At 40.6% G+C, this 27,109-nt stretch overlaps 1 protein-coding gene and 1 long non-coding RNA gene across 2 annotated transcripts in view; one reads left to right on the top strand and one right to left on the bottom strand.

Moving 5' to 3' along the window:
* Positions 1-27,109, top strand: part of SLC26A4 (solute carrier family 26 member 4) — a 48,870-nt gene that overhangs the window by 14,117 nt on the left and 7,644 nt on the right. Inside the window, exons 7-18 of the mRNA XM_031454686.2 lie at positions 1,809-1,961; positions 2,057-2,139; positions 5,303-5,450; positions 7,250-7,363; positions 11,247-11,324; positions 11,463-11,558; positions 12,728-12,834; positions 14,895-14,964; positions 21,131-21,223; positions 22,267-22,362; positions 23,158-23,388; positions 25,374-25,428. Coding sequence (XP_031310546.2) covers positions 1,809-1,961; positions 2,057-2,139; positions 5,303-5,450; positions 7,250-7,363; positions 11,247-11,324; positions 11,463-11,558; positions 12,728-12,834; positions 14,895-14,964; positions 21,131-21,223; positions 22,267-22,362; positions 23,158-23,388; positions 25,374-25,428 — 1,324 coding nt within the window. The remainder of the gene's footprint in view (positions 1-1,808; positions 1,962-2,056; positions 2,140-5,302; positions 5,451-7,249; positions 7,364-11,246; positions 11,325-11,462; positions 11,559-12,727; positions 12,835-14,894; positions 14,965-21,130; positions 21,224-22,266; positions 22,363-23,157; positions 23,389-25,373; positions 25,429-27,109) is intronic.
* Positions 5,368-27,109, bottom strand: part of LOC116153949 (uncharacterized) — a 47,429-nt gene continuing 25,687 nt past the window's right edge. Inside the window, exons 2-3 of the long non-coding RNA XR_010381742.1 lie at positions 7,205-8,164; positions 5,368-5,486 (exon numbers count right to left, since the gene is read on the bottom strand). This is a non-coding gene — a long non-coding RNA (uncharacterized LOC116153949). The remainder of the gene's footprint in view (positions 5,487-7,204; positions 8,165-27,109) is intronic.

The following is a 27,109-nucleotide window of genomic DNA, read 5'->3' on the forward strand; positions in this document are numbered from 1 at the left end:
TATGGGTGAGTTTTATTTCCAAATAGGTTGAACTTTCTATTGCAGAACTTAAGAGAGTCAGCTAGTATATTCATATGCCTTGCTGGGTGCAATTGTGTAATATAAACTGATTTTGGTTTTTGCAGCTCATAGTTGCAAGAGATGCTTTTTATTCAAAGGTCTAAGTGACTCTCAGCTTAAACGGGAACCCTGTCAGTAACCACTTTTGTAAGATGAAAGGTTTTAGGATTGGGATAGTCATTCTGATTGTTTCTGAGTTTGAATTTTTCCATCACGCCCTTAAAGTAAACCTTCATCGTATAGACAGTTAATTGAAATATTGTATCTAGCTCATGAATTAAGGAGGGTCATCACTAGAAAACTGATAAGGTAAAGGGCCAGACAGCAATATCTTCAAGACTCTGAGGTGTGTGGGGCTGTCTACCCCCATGGTAGACGCCCTAAGTTGTGTCCACTCCTGGTAGTTTCTCCATTTTTTTTCGCCCTGCTGCCACTTGCTTCACCTTGTCACTATCAATGTATCCGCATTTTTACTAACTCTGGAAAGCAACATAAATGTGCTAGTATTGGGTTGAAAGCAAGAGCAAAACTGCAAGTCAGAATCTTGAACTCTGGTTCAAGCACGTGCAGGAATGTACTATGCTTGCACAATGACTTCTCTCGCTCCCTTACTCCTGAATATTTTCCAAAGAGTTGAGGTTGCTGGCAAGATGACTCTTAGATTACTTAGCGATCGTTATAGATAATTGTTACCTGGTTGTTATAATTATTTTAAGTAGTATTTTATCCCCATATAAAAGCATATCTTTTTATATCTTCATATAAAAAGCATATTCAAAGAAAAGCAACCTTCACCGGGGGATTACTTGTCTCAAAGAATTGAGGAATACCTCCTTCAGTCATGCCTTCTACAGAACTGACGTTGCTATAACAAAGACACCAGTGTTCTCCCCTGGGATGCTCCCTTGCTAATCTCCCTTGATTCCCAGAAACCTCCTATTTACAAAACAAAACGAGTTCTTCTTGAGCTGGCTTGTCTGTCCACTTGGAAAGAGTTATTTTTATTTCAGTCATCTTAGTTCAAGTTTCAATTAAGTACCAGGTTAATTTCCAAAAATTTATACTTGACCTATATATCAATTCAGTAGCTTTTCTTTGCCATAAAGAATGGATCAGTCCATAGGCATCTACCTATGAAGTATTTTAAGAATTTTTATTATCACCTGTATCATTCAGGCTTAGTGAAGAGCTCTACCTAAAATACTGGTTAATTGGGACTTTTTGGTTTATCACTTTTTAATCTCAACAATACCATATCAGCATGGTAAAAATTTATAGGTCATTTAATGGCACCTGTAAAACCACTTAAGCTATAAACTTTTAAAGCTTCTCTGCAAGCAAAAGACAGTATATAATGATATATTTTATATAATTTCTATTTTTTTAACTGTTTTTTAATGGAGGTACTGGGGATTGAACCTAGGACCTCGCATGTGCTTAGCACACACTCTACCACTGAGCTATACCCCCACCCCCAATTATGATATAGTTTCTTTTTTAAAAGGGCTCATTTTTATTGTAAAAAGTACCGATAAGCAAAAATAAGAAAGCAGAAATCACCTATAGTTTTACACTCTAAATTAACCATCATTAATAACTTGGTATATGTATTGCAGAGACTGGAGGTATTTAATTGTTTCTGTATTAGCCAACACACTTTTATGATTTTTACATGCAATTCTTAAGTGCTGTTTGGTGATGATATGATTTTTCACATGGGAAGTATATAAAATTATTTTTTTTGACAGACTCTGATTGAGATTTTTCAAAATATTGGTAACACCAACCTTGCTGATTTCATTGCTGGATTACTCACCATTATCATCTGCATGGCAGTTAAGGAAGTAAATGATCGGTTTAAACACAAAATCCCAGTCCCTATTCCTATAGAAGTCATTGTGGTAAGTAGAATATGTCATTAGAAAATTCAGCATTCATGAGAAAGGAAAGAAATTGTTAAAACACATGAACTTTTACCTCTTTCATTTTGTTTCAGACAATAATTGCTACTGGCATTTCATATGGAGTTAACCTGGAAAAAAAATTTAATGCTGGCATTGTTAAATCCATCCCGAGGGGGTGAGTACGGAGTTGCTCTTAGGCAATGCTGATATATTGTCGGTGCTTTCTATTTAAATGAAACCTTTTATTACAAGCTTCATTTCATTGGTGCTCCTTTAACACTCTTAAAGAAATACCCATTTGTGCAAACTAGCGGATAAACAGTATGTGAGTAGATAAAGATCAAGCTGTTTGCTTAAAAGCAGCCCCCAGATGCTCTCTTTTTTCTTTCTTAAAACACAGCAGGACAGGCACAGTTAATGCCAGGCTCCTGACTTAAACTCACATGTATAATTACAGTATACAATAAAGAGAACCATGGCTAGTAACATTTACTGTACTGAGAACGGTCTGCTTAAAGGATAAGGGACATCTGGCCTAAATTCTCCTCCATTTAGTTTAATCAGTCTTAGGTAACAGTTACATCATTTGATCTTATAAATAAAATGGTTTATCTTCAAGGGAGGTTTGATGTTTGATATGTTTGGTAGTTTGGTGAATGAAAAGAACAAAGAGAGGGTGGGTAATAGCTCAGTGGTAGAACATGTGCTTAGCATGCATGAGGTCCTGGGTTCAATCCCCAGCACCTCCATTAAAAAAATAAAAGAGTAAAGAACTGAAGTCCCTTGTCCACCTCTGTCACTATCTAGCCCTGTGGCCCTGGCGGGCTCTCCTATAACACAGAGATAATGACAGAATTCCGAAATCTCAACTGAAGCTTGTGGTGGAACACCAAAGAGGTCGTTCACATAGTGCAGCGGGGACCAAGGGCCCTACACTATAATTTGATCACAGGACGTTGAAAAAGAAGCCCAGGTGTTTATTAGATCTGTAACACTAACTTATAGCATCTACGACTAGACTTGCAGTTAGATAACCAGTAAGTACTAGTCTCCCCTCCCTCAACACTAGCTGAGGAACCTGGACCAGTCTGTTTCTCATGCTCTTGGTACAAACTCCCTGGGTTGGCGAAGTCCTGGTGCTCATTCCCCAGGAACTGCTGCCTTGCTATTGGATTACTCTTACAGTTCCTTCTAATCTGTTAAAAAAAAAACAAACTGAAAAATTACAACTGGCTGTATGGTGCTTAATTTACATATCATCCATTCCAGTGTTTCTCAGACTTACTTCTTTGTAAGAATCACAGGAGACCCTGGTTAACACACATTCCCAGTTCCCACCCTGAATCTATGGAGTCAGGCGTTCCAGGGGAGGGACCTGGGACTTAATATTTTTCAAAGGGTCCTCAAGTGATTCTAACAACCAGGTAAATTTGGGAAACTTTACATTAGGATCAACATTTTGATAGTGAATCCTAATGCCGGCATAAATTCAGTGATAAAAGATGCAGCGTGGCTACTTGAGTGATGGCGTTTCTACCCTAACAATTAGATGATTTGAGTAGTTGTAAAGAGCTACATTAAGAGAGACGTTTTAGAGGTCCCTGTTGTCAGGCTTTCCAGGATGTAGCACTTGGAGGAGGTCCACAGCAAAGGCGCTGTCCCAGAAGTCCATGCTCCGTTAAGAGGTTTTGGGAACTCAGTTTTGCTCCCTAGCTGATCCTTTCTGGTCCTGTCCAGAGCTTTCCTGGCTGCACTCCTGCTGAGAATGAATCTCTGGCCTCTTGCTCTGGGGCTTATCAAGCTGTATCGCTGACAGACCACCTGGTGTGACTGGCCAGCTGACCTAACCTATCTGGCCCTGGGACTACAGCTCCTCCCCCAGGGCATGATCCCATTGGTCTTGTTCGCTTTTTGGTAGCACAGAAACAAGCCTGGTAACATGAACAAAGAGAAAGAGAAACGTGGCGCTAGCCCACCTCTATACCCCTCCCCGGTTCAGTCCCCCAATAAGGGAGTAAAAGCATCTTCCTTTTGTCTTATTGAGGGTCAAGGCCATGTGTTAGTGTCACTCGGTGCCCAATGACACCGTCCCCCAGATCATGACCACTTACCCTTCTCCCCACCCCCTATCCTGGCGAAATACACAATTTCTCCATGTCCGGTCAGCTTCTGAGTAACCCACTAAGATTCACCCAAACCCTCATTCCCTCACTAAGGCTTTTTCTTAACACGCAGGCTCTAAGAGGGCCCATCAGCCCTTGCTACCCAGGAAATCGTCTAATGGCTAACTTCATACCTAGACCTACTAAATGACCTTGAGCAAATCACTTCACTTATCGGAGAGTCAGTTCCCTTAACAGCAAAAAGAGAGAAGTGGATTCAACAATATGTAGGATATTAGATTAGGATATTAATTTGGATAATATTAAGATATTAGCTAGCTCTAGATGTCTATTGTTTTCTATAAGAATCTTATTTTGACTTTACCATATCCCTCTAATTATGCAGGGGGGGGGAATGTAGTTTCCTATTAAGGGAACTTTTGGCTTAAGTGAGTTAGGACAGGGAGATTGGTTTTTGTTTGTATTTTTTGGCCAGGGGCCTCTGGAATTACACCATATGGACAGTCATCAAAATACAGGTACAAGAAAGCCATCCCTCCAATTTTCTATTTTCATATTTAGCGACAACTGTATGCTTATAAACTTGCAGGTTTATTTCTTTATATGGTTGGTACAGTAGCTCTAGTTTTGTCGAACAGTAATTGTTTGAACCCACAATCATTGGGATGTCTTAGTCGCTGTGACTATTCCGGTAATTACATAAATTTCATCCTTTTTGGACTCCAGAAGATTTTAATATCATGGCTCTTAGAAATGGATTTTCCACTATTTTAGCATCTTATATTCTTTGCCTTTTTAACAGACCTGACATCTCTTTGTATGAGGTAAATCTCATTTTCTGGCTGGGACGTCTTTTAAATTCAAAGACCTTTAAGATGAAATTGTGTCAGGGGAAACATTAATGTGTGAAATGGCGTGGCATGGGATTGTATGGTAGTAAAGAATCAGTAATGACAGGTTTGTTCTTGTCAGAGGCATAGATAAAGCAGCACTTGTAGGCTCTCAAATAGGGGCCAAAGGAATCAGCCAGTGAGAAAGCACCAACTTCTGATTAAAAACTGGAAAAGCAGTTGATACATCTCACGTACCTCTTGTCCTTTTGGGTTAAGTCCTTTCATGTGTGACTTGTGGCTGCATTGATAGAGCATTTGGTGGGGTGGGGAAAGAGCGCTGTGGTCAAATCTTCACAGCATTTTTTGTTTAAAAACTCACTAGGTTTTTGCCTCCTGTACTTCCTCCTGTGAGCCTGTTTTCCGAGATGCTGACGGCATCATTTTCCATCGCTGTGGTAGCTTATGCCATCGCAGTGTCTGTAGGAAAAGTGTACGCCATCAAGTATGATTACACCATCAATGGGAACCAGGTAGGGTCACCCTTTGGCTGAACTGGTTTTGAAGGGCTGCAAATAAGGAGAAAACAGAAAATAGCAAAGATTTTGTTGTCTGCTAAAGAAGGGACTGGTTTCTTCCACCCACCTCTATTGAGTTGGTTTCTCTCCTGTGTATGCTAATGTGAAATTATTTGGAAATCTGTGTGCTGTGTCACTTTACTTTTTAAAATCTATTTTACTGTTTATCCATATTTTATTTCATTATATATCTCTGAAAGATAAACATTTAAAAAACACAATCATGATACATCACTTACATTAAAAAATGAGCTGTAACTCCCTAAAAACATCTAATATCCAGTCCGTTTCTAGGTATAACCACAATATCATTTTCACAACTAAAAATTTTAACAGTAATTCCTTAATAACATCAAATATCTAGTCAGTTTTCAAATTATCTTAAAAAGTTTTTTTTAAACAGTTGTTTTGTTTGCCTAAGTATCCAAACAAGCCCCATGGATTGTATTAGCTTGATATAGTTCTTTTTTACATTTTTAAAAAATTTATTTTTCTTAATTGAGGCATAGTTGATGTACATTATTATATGTTTCAGGTGTATAACACAGTGATTCACAAGTTTTAAAGGTTATACTCCATTTATAGTTATTATAAAATATTGGCTATATGTCCTTGCTGTATACATCAATTTACTTTTTAAGAAATAAGTTGAAGTAATCCTAATTTAAGAAAATAATTCAGTCAAATCGTAAGTAACATTTAAGGTTAACATATGAAGTCAGAATAAGAATTCTTCATGTAATCTAGTATCTCCCGGTAATTTTTTTTAAGTGATGGTTATAATACAGCAAAACAATACAACAAACATCAGTAATATGTTGTGACCATTTTAAATTGAGGCAGTTCACTGTGCAATGGTAGGTTTCGCCCTCTATCCAAAAGTAGAGTGTTCCCATGAAATCTTTCTTAAGCTGAAATTGTGTCAAGTGAAGAAGCAATCACCTTAGGACACATCTTGCAAACAGATGCACGAAATAAACCGAGATGGAAAACAAGTGTTCACAATAATACAGTTAAGAGCGATGGCAGCTTGATGCTGAGATGCTGAGTGTGGTTCCTGGGGAAGGAGCTTGGCGGCGCCGCTCTCCCTGCTTGGGGGTGGGGGGCGGCACGCAGCCTCTGTACTGGCTTACTGCAAAACAAACGCTTTGTGCCCTTTTTCATGAAAGCGAAAATCCTCTTGAGATTTCCTTCAGTTAGCAAAAACAAGTACTAATGTAGGTCTCTCACAAAAGCCAAGTGGCGCAAAGCGAACTTTCGAAAAGCAGGGGATGCCTGTAATAGCTACAGGACAGGTTTTATAGCGTATGATGTGTTACCAGGTGAGCATTTTCCACTGCTCACAAAGCTGCAAGTATGGTGTTTCTGAAAACACAGCATAGCAATTACAGCAGTTAGACAATTAGTACTCAGAATAGTAGCTCTCTTAGTCATAATATGCTTCGTAGCAAATATCCAACCACAGAAAAAATGTTCTATGTGAGAGCTCCACAAATGCCATTCACCAGGAAGTGAAATTAGCATTTGAGCAAAAGATCAATCTTAAAAACAACTGGGAGCAGTGAGGCCTCTCTCAGGCTCAGTGGATGTCTTTCAAGGGCTCCAAGCACCTTTAATGGTAAGAATAAAACTGGGGATCCCAGGCAGGGTGGGTTTGGGAGGTGGCTTTCTTAACGTTCTTCTTTAAACCCTCCTGGTGAGGATCTTACCAAGACTGTATTTGGAGCATCACTCTCATCTAGTCTCTCTTTTAGGAATTCATTGCCTTTGGGATCAGCAACATCTTCTCTGGATTCTTCTCGTGTTTTGTGGCCACTACGGCCCTGTCCCGCACGGCTGTCCAGGAGAGCACAGGGGGAAAGACACAGGTATGGAAGCAGTGCGGTGATCCCTGCCACAGAGAGTGACTCAGGGCAGTGGTGGCTCAGAAAGGCTTGCAAAGCTCTGAGCAGGACTATTAGCCTTTGAGAAGAGAGAAACTTGCCCTTTCTGACCTGATTTCACCTCGGGCCTATCTCTCTTCGCGATCTACCCCCTCCCAGAAAACCTCCTCAACAACAACATTTATGGTTTTCTGATGCAGCCATTCTCCAGCCTCTTTGTGTCCCTGCTTAGCTGGCAGCCAGCTATGCTTACCTGCTTTTTCAGGGAAAATAACCGTTGACAAGCAATCAGTAATGAAGAATGCTATTTTTACCAATTTGTTATCTGAGGATAGAGAAGGCCTGGTAGTAAGAGCACTTCATGGCTGAGTGAGTTATTATATTTTCAGGAAAATGAAAAGCGTCAATTTATATTTCCTTTATAAGAGTCAGGGACTTCCTCCAGAAGTGTTTGGTCCCACAGAACAGCAGTTTGCTGGCCAACGTTATTTTTGTTGGAACATTTTGGCATTTATCCCTGAGTAAGATTTTTCTTCCTGGCATTCTGAATGTGGGTTTAATCTTGCTGTTTAAATGTGGTTTTTAGTTGTTGCCTTTGCAAGGTGACCCAAAACCCAGCATCCCAGTTAATCTCTGGCAAACCCCTCCTTCAGTCGTCCAGAAAGTTTGGGAGCTGTTCTCAGAAGCCATCCTTTCCAGCTGCATGTGAGTCAGCAAGGCCAAACCAGCGGATGGGGCAGGAGGCAGGCTCAGGAACTAGGCTTCTGTTTGTTGGTGAGTTTTCTCCTAACAACACAGAAAGAACTATTATTGAAGAGTAAAAAGTTCATTGAGACAATAAAGAACAACAAACCCAAAGTAAATAGTGTAACACACACACATACACACACACATATACATCCCCCTGCCCTTACACACGGTCTTCAAATAAGGTTTTTTTAAGGCAGAGACACTTACAAATAAGCATGAAAGCAAGTAACTGAGATAACTGACTCCAACCCTGAGCTTCCCTGGGACAGTTTTCATTGTCCCCAAAGTGCCCGTGGTATTCCTTTCCATTTTTAAAAAATTAAAATAAAAATCTTTTGATGGAGGCACTGGAGATTGAACCCAGGACCTTGTGCATGCTAAGCATGCGCTCTACCCCTGAGCTATTTCCATCCTTCTACTTTCCCATTTATAATAGGTCTTTGTGACGGGGTTGGAAGAATCAACTTCTTCCCATTTCATGGCTCCTGCTGAACAAAAATTTAATTTTCATTTTCAGAATTTTTATTTTAAAAATGGAGTATTCTTTTTTTTTCTGCAAACATTTCTAGTTCTGAGGGAGCATGTAAAACAACACAGCCCCAACAGGAAGCATGAGCGCAGATCGGGGTCAAGGGGAAGAGGTCGGGGGTGATTTCCAGAGTTGCCCGTGTTCGGGGGCAGCTGTCAACAGCTAGAGTTTCTGCTGCTTCCACTGGAAATGGGGCACTGATGAGCTCCCCAGGGCACACGGCTGTAAGAGGATACAGGCAGACCCCCACGTGGTGATCTCCACACTCCTGCTGTTACCTCCAGGCTCAACGGAGGCACACCCCCCTCCATACGACCCTCCCCACCGCCCCCTGGAGAGAATGCCCATGTAAAGTGATTCCTTGGCAGAGGGTTTGGGGATAATGGTGTTCTGGTAAGCTAATAGCCCCTGCCACACACTGGCGTGTATTATATTTAGGAATGAAGGATGCCAGGATTTCAGTACTGAAGAATGAAACAAGCACAGAAATAGCTTGATATTTAATTACTGAAATGTATACTAAATTCTGGGGTTAAAAGTCTAAACGCCTGGACTGAAATCCAGGGACCCATGATCAAATAAACTGGCAGGTCTTCCCTTGTGTGGCTTCTCATGCTCTCTTTTAATGTTGGAGCCTCAGTTTCAGCATCTATGCAATGGGGATAATCACTGAATCCCTCTCATAGGGACGTTGTGAGGATTGAATAAGAAAATGTTTGTAAAATCCCTGCCCATACTTGTAAATGTGGATCATTCCAGTCATTAGCTTCTCCAGGTAGGAACAGTGTCTTAGTACCTGAGACACATACGTTGTACCTGACACGTAAGAAACATCCAGCATATATTTGCTGAGTGAGTGAACGGAAGCATGAGTGTTGGTGGACATCAAGTGTTTCCAGCACATCTGCAGACTGTAGACGAGCTCATCGCTGCAACCTGCTATTTCAGTCCCATCTGACTGCTACTGCTTCATTAAAAAGTAATTCTGATGACAAACTACTCTCTAGCTCTGATTACCCTCTCACTCAACAGAAGAATTAATTTTCTAGTAATCGAGTCTGCTCAGAGATATAAAATCTACAGCATTTCCCACAAAATAAGTAATTTCCCCTTATAAATTAAGTACAGGTAATGGGTCATTCACAGACTTTAATATAGTAATGAAAATTAATGTTGGTCCCCTAATTGCAGGCTAATTATTCCCTATGCTTGGTGAGTCGGTGGCCACCCTCCTGGCGTGAATTGGGCAGCTGGCTGTGGTTCCTGTCCCCAGCTCTCCATCTCTCTCACCAGTCCATAGAGCCCTACATCCACAGTGAGATACATATGGCTCAGGACAGACAATAGATACTGGTTAAGAAACTGCATGGAAGAAAGGAGGGAAGGAGGGAGAGAGGATGCTAGCTTCTCTTAGATAGGAGAGGGGAAAGCTCACAAGGTACTGGGAACCCAGAGGTATGGTTCTGGGAGGTAATAAATTGCCTAGAAAGGAGATCTGTCTGAACAGAGCAGACTTTTCAGTACATCATGTACATAATACTGCCTCAGGATGGTCTAGCTGTCCTCTGAACGTGCATGATCAATTTGCCAGGTGAAGTGAATGAGTGTGACTGTGAAATTGCCTTAAGTTTTCAGATTTTCTATGTATATTGGCTTTTTGTGTCTCCTTTGACTCAAGCATCTTGCACGTGGCAGTACTTGTGCCCAATGCAACCTTCTCTGCTGCTTCCCCTCTGATCGCTTTGCCTCTGGCTCCCTGTCTCCTCTCCTTTGTTTCAGAGCTTCTAGCCTTCACCTCGGCCAGGTCCCAGCTGTCTCAGCAGAGAATCCACTGGTCATCTAATCACACCAGAGAATAGTCCCCACCCCCTCAGCCTCTCTCCTAACTATTTATGGATCTTAGGAGAGCTTTTTTGCCAGCGAAGGTAAAGTTTCTGAAGCTTCCTTTTCTCCTGCTAATTGACCCGCCTTCACTGGGGCTGCTGCGGGGCACAGCTCTGAGCCTGTGTCTGTGCAGCTGGGAGAGGATGTGTGGTCTCACCTCTCAGCAGGCTCCTGTGGTTTTGTGAATTTGCAGTGGGACTGGTAAGCGTATTTTCTCTGAGATTTTCATGGCAGCCATGTGCTCAAAAGCAATAGCAGAATTGTTATCAGGCTGCTGATTCAATAATGCAGAAGAATCAGTTTCGTGCTGAGAATGTATTTCCCAAGCACATTACGACGAGGATCTGTTGTCGAGAAAGGGGGGTGGTCCCTGTTTCCTGGTATGGCAAGTGACTAGAAGTTTGCCCTCCTGAACTGACACCAAAAGTATAGGTCTGTAATATATCCAAGGGCAATCCAGGTCAAATAGGCTATCTCCACATTTAATTTGTCTGCCACAGCTACTAAATGTATGGTTTCCATTTTCCCTCAGTTTTGTAGTTTTAGCAACTAATTCTCATTTCTCTCAACAGTATTGAGCAGAAGGGGGGAGGTCAGGAAGCGCCAAGTGCACCCCTGAGCGGGCTCTCTCACGCACACATCCAGCAGACAGACATCCAGAGGGGACGGGATGAACCCTGTTGATGGGAGATGTGTGTCTTTCAGGTTGCTGGCATCATCTCGGCTGGGATCGTGATGATTGCCATCGTTGCCCTGGGGAAGCTTCTGGAACCCTTGCAGAAGGTATAACCCTGCTTCTCCCCACCCTGATTGCATAATCTCCCTTCACTGCTCTGCCCCCAGAGAAATAACAGATTTAAACATCATCACATGGAAATCCATTCCCCAGCGTAACACAGCCTTCCCTGTCTCCCCTGGCAGTCGGTCTTGGCAGCTGTCGTAATTGCCAACCTGAAAGGGATGTTTATGCAGGTGTGTGACGTACCTCGCCTGTGGAGGCAGAATAAGACTGATGCCGTAAGTCACTTACCCATTTTTCCCTGAAATAAGAGTTGCTTCTTACGTGCTTCTTGCCTATTACTCCATCCCTGTATCTCCTAAGTCTGACTTGCATTTTGGGACTGCAGCAGAAATTAGAATTTTGTGGATGAGCCAAAGCTGCGAAACCTCCCACGTGAGCTGCGTTTTGTGAAAGTCCTGTATCTCTGGGAAGATGGAATTCCAGCAAGAATCCCATAAGAACTCACTCATATACCCTTGGTCTTCTAAAGCCAAAAAAGAAAACAAACAAACTTTATATATATTAAAAAAGAATCCTCAGGGCAGAGTATAGCTCAAGCGGTAGAGTGCATGCTTAGCATGCACGAGGTCCTGGGTTCAATCCCCAGTACCTCCTCCAAATATCAATAAATAAACCCAATTATCTTCCCCATAAAGAAAAAAGAGGAAAAAAAAAAAAAACCCCAAATCCCCCAATTTAGAAGGGCAAACAAAGCAAAAACAATAAGCCAAAATACAAAAACCCACACAGATTATAATTCTGATTAAAGTCACATTTACAACTGTTCTGAGGAATGGTTGAAAAAAAAGATAAACTCTTTTGAATTCTCCTCTAATTTAAACCAGAACAGATAAAAAGAATGGGAAAATTTCTTATATATCAAGATGGAAAGACCTCCAAGACAAATTGTTAAGTGAAAAATACCAGTGCAAAACAGAAGACTGTGTATAACACATTAAAAGATGGGAAAATAAAATACGCTTTGTAGTCATATTTGCTTGTATTTGTGAAAAGTCATGAGCAAAAAGTGTGCACGTTTGCACACATACACACAAATAAAAGATACAAGAAGGGAGACAGGTTGGGAGTGGGGAAAAGGCTGTAAGCAAGATTTTCCACTGCACACCTTTCTTATACTAATTTCATTTTGAACTACGTTAATATATTACCTGTTCAAAAATTACATTAAAATATTTAAATGGGACATATATTTAAATATTTAAATGGCCTTTATTGAAAAGGCCAATTTCCACTTCCACTTAAAATATGAAATGAAGTCAGGCTATTTTAAAAAGCTGTGATTTGTTCATGGGCAATTGATCTTATTATTTTTACAGGTAGTCACTCATCTGATGGCACCTGATGAAGAATTAACATAATTCTTTCCATTTCCATATTTTCCTAGGTTATCTGGGTGTTTACATGCATAGCATCCATCATTCTGGGGCTCGACCTTGGTTTACTAGCTGGCCTTATATTTGGATTTCTGACTGTGGTCCTGAGAGTTCAATTGTGAGTAATACAAGATCCAGGTTACCTATAAACAGGACAGCACACCCTGAGATTTCTTATACTTCCTTTCATAATGGTTCCTACATACTGAGTGCTTCTACGAATTAAGCATACGGTGCTTTACTCATGTTGTTATATTTAACCTTCAAAAAAGAAATCCTGTGAATAGGTTTTATTATTCCCATTCTATGCATAAGATCATTGAAGCTCAGAAAGGTTAAGAACCTTCCCCAAGATCACACAGCTAGTAAGTGGCTGAGCCAGGATTTGAACCCAGGTGTATCTCACCCCCAAATCTATGCACTTATTCACCTACTCTACTGCTGTGCTCTCCCCTGAGTCATGGTGAGACGAAAAGATACATTTGGTTCAGCAAAAGACTGAGGTGGCTGTGTAGTTTCTTTATAAAATGAGATGAAGTCTGAGAGGCACTGGGCCCAAGGCTTGGAACCAGACAACTGCTAAATGTATTACAGCTCATTTTCTTTGGAAGCTCGTAACCCAGAAGTTAGGTAACCAAGAACTGGAGACTTCAACACAGTTGACTGTAGCCAAAATTCATTCTGATCTGCCAAATAAGGTATGTACCCAATAAGCCACGCAGATCAGGTGAAGTCGACATAATCAGATCATGTGCAGAGTGCAAGCCGCAGAGACACAGTTTAAAGTCATGGCTCCGTGAGGCAGCCTGAAGGGGCGTGCTGCTTCCCTCATTTTGTTTTGTCTCTAGAGGGGCCTTTGGTAGGTGCCCTGGGTGTCTGGAATTGTCTAGACGGAGCGCAGAGGAGAACTTCTCTCCTTCCTCAAAATTTCCGTCATTTCCCCAGACTTCTGGTCCCTTCTCTGCCTGCGCTTGGGCCATGAAGGAATAAGAAACCCAGGAAAACCTCAGCTTAGCATGAGTCCACCTTCCCTGTTCCAGCAACTAATTCTCCTTCCCTCCTTCCTTCCCTACCCTGGCAGGTGGGAGCCTGCCCAAGGGCTTGTGTTTATGCCCCCAGCACCCTTCAATGGTTGCCCAAGGGCCCGGAAGAATTCTGAAGCTTCCAAAGTATCCAGTTTGCTGTGGGGAAATCCCTCAGAAACTGTCCTTGGAAAAGGATGCCATTTGTGCTTTGTGTGCCTCCGTATTTGTTTTTCCTTGTGTGAGTGTGATGGGGAGAGAAGGGTTTTGTAGAGGAAGACTTTCACAGTTGCTGAGCTTTAAGGTAAAATTCAGCACAGCACAGCAGGCCCAGGGGAAATCAGTGGAGAAACAGTTTAGCTGCAGGTTTGGTAAACGAGGCTTTCAGCCAAGCAAAAGCAGTGTCCTCCCCAGTATTTAATTTCTAGTAATTATAAGGCTGATCCAGAGAGCACATGGCTGAGAGGACCCCAAACAGATACTCTTTCTTCAGGAACTGTATTTACAATCTGTCCTTAGTCACACCTGAAGAATCATGGAATTTATTTGATTGCACCAGGGACAGGAAACCAGCAGCCTGGTGGCTGGGGAGGACTTATTTCTGGTCCTCCCAGACTCCTGTCTCTATGAAGAGAGACTAACTTGATCACTGCAGACTCTCCAGAATTAATCAGAGAGTTGCTTAGCTCCCAAGTAAGTTGCAGGCGCTGTACCAGGCAGGGAGGACCCAGGGGTTACAGTTAGAGGCTGGGCTGCCTTTTGCCCCCAGCACCTTTATTGAACTTAGCTGAACCTGTTTACTCACCAGTAAAAAAAATGAAGGCAATACTGTGACCTTTCAGGGTTATGTCCTTAAATAAGATTTAACTTGTGTGAAAGCTCTTTGCTTATCCCATAAGGTGTTAAAATATATGAAAGTAGGATGCCATGTACGTCTCTCCACCACCAGAAAAGAGTCACACTTCCTCCTTCTCCCCCAGTTCCACGCAAACACCAGCTGTTCACTTCAGAGTTAGCTACCGGAAAATGTCATCTACACTCAAGACAGAGTCCCCAAACACCCAAATTATGGGTTCTTCAGTATCCGTAATTTCTTCTTTTTATTCCAAAATATGCCCATTCCACAAAATTCTGACCTTAGTTTTTCTCCTTTTAGTCCCTCATGGAACAGCCTTGGAAGCATCCCGAGCACAGACATCTACAAAAGCACCAAGAATTATAAAAACGTAAGTGCCTTTGTTTGACATTTGGTGGATCTGGGTTCACTAAGCTGGATTTTCCGGGGTTGCGTATTTCTCTTGTAGCATTTCTCAAGGTAGCCAAATGGGAAGGCTTCTCTTGAGAAAGTCTGTCTAGAAGTCCACTGGGAGTAATATGAAAACTTTTGATCCAATGTACCCTCAGATATCCTTGGTTTATATGAATTTTGTCCACGCTAGTTAAATGTCATTTTAATGTCAGACCACTGTAAGAGGAATTTTAAAAAATAGGCAATTCAGTTATTTCCAGAGTTGAATCAAACTTCTATTTCTCCAAGTGAAGGGGGTCAAAAGGTACAAACTTCCAGTTATAAAATACATAAGTCATAGCAATGTAATGCACAGTAGGGTGACCTTAGTTAACAGTACTATATTGCATATTTGAAAGTTGCTAAGAGAGTAGATCCTAAAAGTTCTCATCACACGCACAAAATTTTGTAACTATGTATGGTGACATTTAGTTAGACTTACTGTGGTGATCATTTTGCATTGTACACAAAAATCAGGTTGTACACCTGAAACAAATGTAATACATCAATTATACCTCCAAAAAAAGGACAGAGCCTCAGAAATCTCTAGAACAAAATAAAACATATCAACATATTTGTGATGGGAGTCCCCCAAAAGAGAGAAAAAAAGATACAATATTTGAATTAGTATCAAAATTTTCCCCAATTTGATGAAAGATATGATGTACAAATCCAAAATGCCCACTGAGCTCAATCAATATACACAAAGGTCCACACCTAGACACATTATAGTAACACTGTTGAAAGCCAAGACATTACGTTTTTTTAAGTAAGAGAGACAAAATTCTATTTCTGCACTATGTTACCCTTATCCTCTGTGAAATTGTATGGAATCCTTGTAAGATTTTCTTCTGTTCAGTTCTAAGAAGAGACTTTCATGTTCTCTGTCACCAAGAACCTTGTTGGACATCTTTCCCTAACCTTGGAATCAGAAGAAATAATATTAATACAGAAAACAAAAAACAAAGAAAATAAACAACCCAATGATGGGCTTGTGTTCCCTGAAAATAAGACTGCTCAGTGACCACCAGGGGGAACAACGATGAAAAACTGAGAAGGAGAGAAAATAAAGGGGGTTGGTCCAAGATGGTGGCACAGGAAGATTCTGAACTCACCTCCTCCTACGGACACACCAAATCTACAGCTACATAGGGAATAATTCTTGCTGAAAAAGAACTGATAGCTAGATGAGCAGCTCTTCCACAACAAGGAATTAAAGGGCCACAGGAGACAAGTAGGAGAGGCAGAGATGCAGTCTCCCAAAACCCCACTGCTGGCTCCACAACCCATGATAGGGAGGGATCTCCTAAGTCCAGGGCTCCTCCCTGAGGAGCAGGCAGTTTGTGCCCCACATCCCTTGGGACCCTCACCAAAGAGACGAGGCCTCTAAAATGTCTCGCTTTGGAAACCAATGGGGCTACATCCAGGGGCCCTGGGAGGGGTGCTATGGGAATGAGATATTTCTTTTGAGAGGCTAACTTGTGGACTCACTCATCCTGGGACTCAACACGAAGGCAGCAGTTTGAAAGTGCCTGGACTATATGTGAAAGAAATTCATTTGCTCATCTTAAAGCATCTGCCAGAGGGGCAAGGACCAGTTGGGACGTTTGTCAGGGAGGAAGGCGCTGGCAGATGCCATATTTGCGTACTCCCCATACCTTGCTAGCGCAGGTGGCTGTACCCAGGTACGACTTCAGTAGAGCTACAGCAACCCCGCCCCTGGTGCTCTTCTCTTGCATTGCTAACGCTGTGCAGTGCCCCACCCTCAGCCCTCTCCTGCAGCCAGACTAAAGCAGACAGGCCAACACAGTCCACACAAGGAATGCCCCATGGTTCCCTGACCCTGGGGGACCAGAGGGGCTTGCATGCCTGGGCCCCACCAGACTGAAACAGTTGGAAAGCTAGTCCTGGGCAGTCTACCACACCCAGGGTACTGCGCACAGAGCAGACTGAAACATACCCTGGTCTGCCTGTGAAAAAGGCCCATTTATTTATCCTAGAGCTTCAACCTGAGGGACAGGCTGCAGGTCTGCCACACATGTAGTGGCTACAGAGGTGCTCTTGGCCATGTAGGCAGGGAGACACCATCCTTGCACCTTTCCTCGGCCTCGCAGCAGCTTGTGGTACCTCCCAGAAAGGAGCTTAATACACTCATCTGAAGCTCCAGTTTTTGCAGCCATTATCCAGCAGGTATCTCCAGATCTCCTGATTTGGAGGTCAGCAGGGTTTACAGTTATGGTCCCACAAGACTGTGTGTATTTGCATACTTTAAAAGCTGTTGCCCGAGGATCTGGATTCCAATCAGCCTGAAACCAGGTGCTGACTGACAGCCCTCCCTTTGGAACACTGACAGGTCTTGGCACACCCTCAACAACTGGGACAGATCAAAAATAAACCAGGCTACTCAGACAAGCACAAAGGTTTGAGAGCCAACTAAGAGCAAGGGCAAGGCTGAACAATAAGGTTCCTCTCCTACACAGGCCACTCCTTTAAGACTAGAAGAGGTAGCTGTTTTGCCTAATACACAGAAACAGAGAATCATGCAAAATGAGGAAACAGAGGAATAGGTTCCAAATGAAAGACTGAGATAAATGTCAGAAAGAGATCTGAATGAAACAGATCAGTAATCTACCTGATAAAGAGTTCAAAGTAATGGTTGTAAGGGGGGAGAGTATAGCTCAGTGGTGAAGTGCATGCTTAGCATTCACGAGGTCCTGGGTTCAATCCCCAGTACCTCCTCTAAAAATAAATAAACCTAATACCTTCCCCCCAAAACAATCAATCAATCAATCAATCAATCAATCAATCAATCAATATTCAAATTAATGGTTATAAAGATGCTCACTGAACTCAGGAGAAGAATGGATGAACACATGAGAACTTCAACAGAGACAGAAAATATAAGAAAGTCTAAACAGAAGTCACAGAGCTGAAGAATACAATAACCGAACGGAAGAATACACTAGACGAGTTCAACAGCAAACTGGATGAAGCAGAAAAATGGACCAGCAACCTAGAAGACAGGGCAGTGGGACTGACCCCAGCAGAGCAGCAAAAAGAAGCTGAGGACAGCTTACGGGACCTATGAGACAGCATCAAGCAGAATAACATTCATATTGTAGGGGAACAAGAAGGAGGAGAGAGAAAGAGAGGGGCAGAGAACCTTTTGAAGAAATAATGGCTGAAAACTTCCCTAACCTGGGGAAGGAAACAAACATCCAGGTCCAGGAAGTACAGTGAGTTCCAAATAAGATGAACCCAAAGAGATCTATACCAAGACATTATAATTAAAATATCAAAAGTTAAAGACTGAGTCTTAAAAATAGCAAGAGAAAAATAACTTGTTACATACACGGGAACCCCCAAGGGGGGGGGGTCAGCTGATTTTTCAGCAGCAACTTTGCAGGCCAGAGGGGAGTGGCATGATGTACGCAGAGTATATCATGAAAGGACAAAACTTCCAACCAAGAATTCTCCACCCGGCAAGGTTATTATTCAGAATCAAAGGAAAGATAAAGAGTTTTCCAGCCAAGCAAAAGCTAACGGAGTTCATCTCCACTAAACTAGCTTCACAAAAATGTGAAAGGGATTTCTTTAAACTGAAAGGAAAAGGCACTAACTAGCAACAAGAAAATGTATGAAAGTAAAAATCTCACTGGTAAAGGCAAATATATAGTAAAGGTAGTAGGTTAACTGCTTACACAGCTAACATGAAGGTTAAAAGACAAAGGTAGTAAAATTAATTATAACTACAATAAATAGCTAAGGAATATGCAAAACAAAAGGATGTAAAATATGACATCTAAAACGAAAGGTGGGGGAGGAGCAAAAATGTAGACATTCTAGAGTACATTCAAACTTAAGTTGCTGTCAGCTTAAAATAGGCTATTTTATTTATAGATTTATAGGCTGCTATATGTGAACCTCATGGTAACTACAAAGCAAAAACCTACAGTAGATACACAAAAGACAATGAGAAAAGACTCTAAATATAACATTAGAGAAAGTCATCAAACCACAGGGAAGAGAGCAAGAGAAAGAGAAAGGAACAGAACAAGTCTCAACACACGTAAGAAGGTTGAAATGGTATTAAACATCTTTTCCACAACGGTATTAAACTAGAAATCAATTATAAGAAGAAAACTAAAAAAACCACAAAATCACAAATATATGAAGACTAAGCCACATGTTACTGAACAAACAATGGGTCAATGAAGAAACCAAAGGGGAATTAAAAAAAAATACCTCAAGGAGGGAGGGTATAGCTCAGTGGTAGAGTGTATGCCTAGCATGCATGAGGTCCTGGGTTCAATCCCCAGCACCGCCATCTAAAAAAATAAATAAATAAACCTAATTACCTCCCACCTCCCAAAAAAAAAAAGAAAAAGAAAAAAAAAAAACCTCGAGACCAGTGAAAATGGAAATACAACATTCTGAAATTGATGAGATGCAGCAAAAGCAGTTCTAAGAGGGAAGTTCACAGCAATACAGGCCTAACAGAAGAAACATGAAACATCTCAAATAAACAGTCTAATTTACATCCAAAGGAACTAGAAAAAGAGCCCAAAGTTAGTAGAAAGAAGGCAATAATCAAGATCAGAGTGGAAACAAATGAAACAGACTTAAAAAAAAAAGAAAGAAAAAAGAAAAGGAAAGATAAAAAACCAAAGAGCTGGTTCTTTGAAAAGATAGACAAAATTGACAAACTTTTAGCTTGGCTCACCTAAGAAAAAAACAGGAAAATAGGGCTCAAATAAATAAAATCAGAAACAAAAGAGGCAAACTTACAAATGATACCACAGAAATTCAGAGGATCGTTAAAAGACTACTATTAACAACTATACAGCAACAAATTGTAGAACTGAGAAAAAAAGGATAAATGCCTAGAAACATACAATCTTGCAAGACTGAATCATGAAGAAAAAGAAAATCTGGACAGACTGATCACTAGTGAGGAGATTAAGTCAGTAATAAAAAAAAAAAAAATCCCAACAAACAAAAGCCCAGGACCAGACTGTTTCACTGGCAAATTCTAACAAAGATTCAAAGAAAAGTGAATACCTATTCTTCTCAACACTTCCAAAACACGGAAGAGCAAGGAATGGGTAAACAGGCTCCACTGTCTAGTGACACACGGTAACCAGATTTACTGTGGTGATCACTGGAGAAATTGCTTATGGAGAAAGTGGACCTGCCATGAAGGAAAGTTAGAAAGAAATGAAGGGAGGGAGGGAGGAAGAAAGAAACGTAAGAAAGTATTAATTTCACAACAAATAGTTTTTAAAAGCAAAAAAAAATTTTTTTTTTAATGTGAACCCTAGGAAGTTGTAGTCTAATATTACCTTAACATTAAAAAAAATGTTGGCTACTGACTGGAATTGCAGTAGCTGCTGCTTCATTTATTTCTATAATCTTTCTCAGTTATGTTGAACCCGGTACCATCAAGAGCTAGAAATGACTCTAGAGACGAATCTTTTTGCTCTGTGGCAGGGAACCCTAGGTGAGTCTCGGGTTCAGAGTTTGAGGCTCTGGCTTGTGGAGACCTTGCCGAGTAGCTGAGTCACGCAGCCTCTCAGGACGTCAGTTTTCTCATCTGGAGGGGCTAGACTAAAATCACTATGATCCCTAAAAGCAGAAAAGCCTGTGATTCTGTGGGGTCCACCTGTGGTCTGGCCACTGTGCATCAGGGTAAGAACAAGCAAATGACATCATAGGCCTCAGTTCCTGCAAGTCCCCTTGATTTTGCCCCCTCCCTTTATAACAGAATTTGGCTTGGGGGTGGGGAAGAGAGAGCCAGTGATATGACCTTAAGGCAAATCATATCACCATTCTGAGCCTCAGTGTCTTCATCTGGAAATCACAGGGTTGAATAATTGTTTTCTAAGGTCTTCTAACTTGACCTTCTGTGGGACTGTGTGTATAACCCCAGTGCTTCTCAAATGCAATGAAGCCCCTCTTCAAAGACAGTTGAGTGCAGCTGCCTGGCTCCCCTGAGCAACTGCAACTCAGTTCCTCACTGAATAGCCAAAAACTTAATTGCATATTTGAGGCATGAAATAATTTAAACTCACACAATTTCTTTCTTTTCTTTTTTTTAATGCTAGATTGAAGAGCCTGAAGGAGTAAAGATTCTTAGATTTTCTAGTCCTATTTTTTATGGCAACGTTGATGGCTTAAAAAAATGTATCAAGTCCACAGTAAGTATTTTATCCCTAGAAATCTGGCTTCTAACCTCCTTTGAGACTTCATTCATTCTACAGGCCCTATACCCTATTCCCTTCGTACAAGACATTAAGAATTAAAATATCCTTGCCCTCAAATAACTTTTTTTTTAAGTTTTATTTGTTTATTTTTTGCAGGGAGGTAATTAGGTTTACTTATGTATGTATTTATTTTTCAGAGGAGGTACTGGGGATTGAACCCAGGACCTTGTGCATGCCAAGCATGCAACCTACCACTTGAGCTATGCCCTCCCCCCAAATAACTTTCAATCTGTTTGAGGATAGGAAAACAACAACAACAACACATATGTTAAAATCCAGGTAGCAATAACTCTGCCACACAAAACCACTAAGAGATGTCTCCAGGCAGAATTTGAGTAAGTTCCAAAAGTAAGATTAAGTAGTGTAGACAGTTAAGTGTTAAGATTTCTTGGAAGGGAGCAGTCCATGTTAGTTGATCAGGCTTTGGGTGGCAGCTGGGCAGAAGGAAGGATGTCAGGTGTCTGGGAACTATGTGGGCTGAGAGGAAAGTCTGGGAACGTGGGCAGGAGTGGGGGTTTGGGTGGGGGGGGGTGTGCCCAGCTGGAATAAAGGGTAAAAACTCTAAGTGGAATACACAAGCAGGAAATCCTGGTTCAAATCCATGCTATACTTTGAAGTTGGGCTTTGCCTCTTAGATCACTGTTTTCCGAAGGTTCAGAGGAATGTTCACAGATGTTGCAATAACAAAAGGGCTCTATGATGTCAATGAAGTTTGGAAAACATAGACTTAAAGCTCAAGAGTTTATTTTTTGCTGTTTTTTTTTAATTGTCTTGGAGTCTTTAATATGCTACTGCTGAGTCTCTGTGTGGGTAGGGTGGCCTGGTAGTGGAGACCTGCATCAGACCTCAGAATTTCTTTTTTGGCAGGATATATTGAAGAATAATGTCACTTGAGAAATAGGCTTTCCAGATAACAGTTGCCACTAATGAGCATTAGGCACCAGAACTTTTAAGTAACTTGATATTTATTTCCAAAGGTTGGATTTGATGCCATTAGAGTGTATAATAAGAGGCTGAAAGCATTGAGGAAAATACAAAAACTCATCAAAAAAGGACAATTAAGAGCAACAAAGGTGAAGTAACATCATTCTTTTCCCTCTTAAATCCTTTACTTTCTCAGATGAGACTAAGGCAGTTAGAGTGTCTAAAATGAAATATACCCGCTTTGGTACTCAGATGCGTACAAGCAGATGACATATGTATGTCAGAGGACAGCTGAGTTGTAGGCAAGAAGGAATAAAACGAAACCAGCAGAGCTCTTTGGAAACACAGGGTGTGATTTTTTTCTTTCCTTACGTGAAATAAACCTTAATTTTACCGAAAGGAACAAAACAAGTGCTAATTCAATGCCAGAAAATTACAACAGAAAGCACTCGTAAGTTCATTAACTTTAGCGCTATTATCTTTTATTCAAACTCTCCTGCCAGTGTATCTCTTGGCTAAGGTCCACAGTCTTCCAGAAATCATGCATGTTCTGGCTCCACCACTCATCCATTTTTCTTCCTGGAGCACATTAAAATTTGGGCTGAGGTAAACCTCATTCTTGAAGAGTTCATCCCCTCGACGTTTTGCTTACCAAGGAACAGTCTGTAGGATTTTTAAGAAATTTTATTTTATTTTATTTTTTTAAATTGAAGTATAGTCTATTTACAATGTTGTGTTAATTTCTGGTATACAGCATAGTGATTCAGTTTATATATATATATATATATATATAAAATATATGAATTATATATATTCCCTTTCATATTCTTTTTTATTCTAGGCTATTACAAGGTATTGAATATAGTTCCCTTTAAGAAATTTTAATTTGTTGAAAGATATCCCAAATCATTGGTAATTAAGTTGGCAATGTTTTCTTTCTTTAGAATGGCATTATAAGTGATGCTGGTACATCCAATAATGCTTTTGAGCCTGATGAAGATATCGAAGATCCAGAAGAACTTGGTATCCCAACCAAGGAAATAGAGATTCAGGTGGATTGGAACTCCGAGCTCCCAGTCAAAGTGAATGTTCCCAAAGTGCCGATCCACAGCCTCGTGCTTGACTGTGGAGCTGTATCTTTCTTGGATGTTGTTGGAGCGAGATCATTGCAAGTGGTAAGGTTCTGGTGTTTTGAATTCTGGTGTTTTTGCATCTGGTGTTTCGATCTGGAGTTTTGGCAACAGTAAAATGGTATGGGTTGCCCAGTCTTGTAGAAAGGGTGACTGATTGCGTGGGCTCTGTAATTTTTCTAGGGGGCTGCTTTTGCAAAAGAGTATGATATTTTAAAGCACAGGCTGTGAAGACAGACTACCTGGAGTTGAATCCTGGCTCTACCACTTACTAGTAGTGTGACTTTGGGCAAGTTGCTTCATCTGTCTGTACCTCAATTTCTTCATCTGTAATATGGGGATAATGATGGTACTGACTTCATGGGGTTGTTATGAGGATTAAATGAGAATATATTCATATATATATGAATAACAGAAGAATGAAGAGTGTCTGGAACATAGTCATCCGTCAACAAATATTAACATATGTTTTATTTTTCTGAGAATATACAGGACATGGAATGTGAAAAGAAAGAAAAAAGGACAAAATTATATGTTATGTTTTTATTATGTGAACAGCAGCAGAATGAGGTTCATGTTAGGACTGGAAAACTCAGGCAGTATGAAGGTTAGATCAGCAGGAAGCAGGTTGGGCATTTATGACGTCAAAGAGTCGAGGAGCATGCAGGACAGAAACACTCATGATATCAGAAACCAGGTATGCTTGCAAGCTCAAGTTCAATGATTCTTTCAACAAATTGATGTGAAATGCCTCATGTGTGCCAAGCACTCAGCCAGGCGCAAGAAATTAATTACGAAGTCACTACCCTCATGGGACTAAGCAGTCTGGGGGGCAAAGCAAATGTTAAGTAACCTCGCAAATAACAACTGTACTAAGTGCTCCAAAGCAGACTAGCTATAGGGTGTCACCTTGACCAGGAGTGTCAAGTTTAGGTGAAGCTTCAGGTAGGTTCAAGAGGATCAGGCAGAGAAACAGACAGGTTCAAGGTTCCAACAATCAGATGTAATAATCTGAAACTAACCCCGACCTGAGGTTTAGCTTAGCTGGGGCTTCTTGGCTTCCTCTGTAAGGGCAGGAAATGATGCCAGGATGTGGGTGCTAGGCAGGTCAGGTGGAAAAGTGACTATACCTGACAAAAGCGTGCGAGAATATGCTGGTAGGTTCTATTCCAGGTCCCTTAGCAGACCTGGTTATTGGCTCATTTGAGAACGTAGTCTTGTTCGTCCTCGTGCATTTCATTCCAGGCATTGGCTCAAATCCATTTTGTTGGCCAAAGGGTTTAATGAATTACTTTGGGGAAGAGTCATCAAACTTCATGCCAGGATATTTTCCACATCTAACAAATAGTTGCTTTCAGATGCTATAATGACAATTCTGAAAACTCCAAACATACCTGCATAGAGGTCTTGATCTTTCACCCCAAAACCTCAAGTTCTATTGAATTGTTGCCCATAGGTCTTGCGCCTTGATTTTTTTTAATTAAACTTTTTCTTTTGAGATAATCGTAGATCTCCGTGAAGTTGTAACAAACAATACAGAGAGATCCTCTGTACCCTTTACTCAGTTTCTTTCAATGATAACATCTTGCAAAACTATAGTACAAAATTACAGTCAAGATACAAAGGCTCTGGTTTTCAGGTCAGTTTTTACATTTGGAATCTGGTGGCCACATATCCACACCCATATGTCTTTCATTCAAAGATATAAACTAATACTCTTCTTTCTAATCAGCAAGGGCTGCATTAGGAAGCGTTCTGTCCTCCTGTCTCTCCGTCCTTCCACAAATATTTATGGCGCATCTCTGCGCTATCCTACTGAGCACTGGATGCTGCTACCTCTTGAGATACGGTCTTTTCACCCCTAACACTATACTGAAAACCACTGTGGTTTTCTAATAATGAGATTTCCTCAAACTCCTGATTAACCGTGAAAGTGTTGGAAGTTTCTCCTGAGCAAGTAACTGAATGCTACTGAATTATGGGCAGATAAAGTTACTCACTGTTGCAAATTCTCCTTTTTAAATTTTTAGATTGTCAAAGAATTCCAAAGAATTGATGTAAATGTGTACTTTGCATCACTTCAAGGTAAATGCATATATGTACATATCTATCTATAAGACTTTCCCCTAAGCCCTTTCTCCTACCTTGGAATGTAAGTACATGATGTCCAAAGGCCTTTTTTCCCCAAAACTTTTTTTAATGTGGTAAAAGATGTATAATATAAAATTCACCATTTTAGTCAAGTTCAAGTGTACAATTAGGTACATTCACACTGCTGTACAATCATCACAACTATGTATTTTTTTTTTTACTATTTTATGCTGTTTGTTTTTGTCCACGTCTTTGAGATCTAGTGTGTATTTTACATTTACTGAACATTTTTTTGGTTGTTGTTGCTATTGTTGATTTTGTATTTATTTATTTTACTGGAGGTACTGGGGACTGCGCCCAGGACCTCGTGCATGCCAAGCATGCACTCAGCCACTGAGCTATACCCACATCCTCCAGTTTTTAATTTTTTTTCTTTTCTTTTTTTATTGGAGTATAGTTGATTTACAATATTATATTGTTTTCAGGTGCACATCATAGTGATTTACTATTTTAGCAGACTATACTCCATTATAGGTTATTACAAGATGATGGCTATAATTCCCTGTGCTATATACTATGTCCTTCTTGCTTGCCTATTATTTACATAGTAGTTTGTATCTATTTATCTCATACCCCAAATTTGTCCCCCCCTGCCCTTTTGGTAACCACAAGCTTTTTTTTCTATATCTGTGGGTTTGTTTCTGTTCTGCATATATATTCATTTGTATTTTTAAAAAAGGTTACACATATAAGTAATTTCATACAGTATTTGTCTTTCTCTGACTTACTTCACTAAGCATAATATTCCCTAGGTCCTCCAACATTGCTGCAATTGGCAGAATTTTAGTTTTTAATGGCTGAGTAATATTCCATTATATATGTGGAATATTATAAATATACATACACACACCCCACATCTTAATCTAGTCTTCTGTTGATGGACATTTGGTTGCTTCCATGTCTTAGCTACTATAAGTAATATGGGACCTAATTAAACTTAAAAGCTTTTGCACAGCAAAGGAAACCATCAACAAAATGAACAGACAACCTATGAACTGGGAGAAAATATTTGCAAATGATGTGATTGACAAGGGGTTAATATCCAAAATATACAAACAGCTCATACAACTCAATATCGAAAAACTCAAACAACCCAATCAAAAAATGGGCAGAAGATCTGAAAAAACATTTTTCTGAAGAAGACATACAGATGGCCAACAGGCACATGAAAAGATGCTCAACTTTGCTAATTATTAGAGAAATGCAAATCAAAACAACAAGATATCACCTCACACCTGTCAGAATGGCCATCATTAAAAAGTCTACAAATAATAAATGCTGGGGAGGGTGTGGAGAAAAGGGCACCCTTGTACACTGTTGGTGAGAATATAAATTGGTGCGGCCACTGTGGAAAAGAGTATGGAGGTTTCTCAAAAAACTAAGAATAGAGTTACCATATGATCCAGCAATTTCACTCCTGGGTATATATCTGGAAAAAAAACGAAAACTCTAATTTGAAAAGTTACATGCTCTCCAATGTTCATCACATCTGTTTTCAAAAATTTCATCGCCACAAACAGAAACTCTACCCATGAGGCAATCACTTGGAAAGCCTTTTTGAACCTAGAAAGATTATATCCAATTTGTACCACAGAGCTGGTAAGGCATGGAAACC

Source organism: Camelus dromedarius, chromosome 7 (assembly GCF_036321535.1).
Source record: "Camelus dromedarius isolate mCamDro1 chromosome 7, mCamDro1.pat, whole genome shotgun sequence".
Taxonomy (NCBI): domain Eukaryota; kingdom Metazoa; phylum Chordata; class Mammalia; order Artiodactyla; family Camelidae; genus Camelus; species Camelus dromedarius.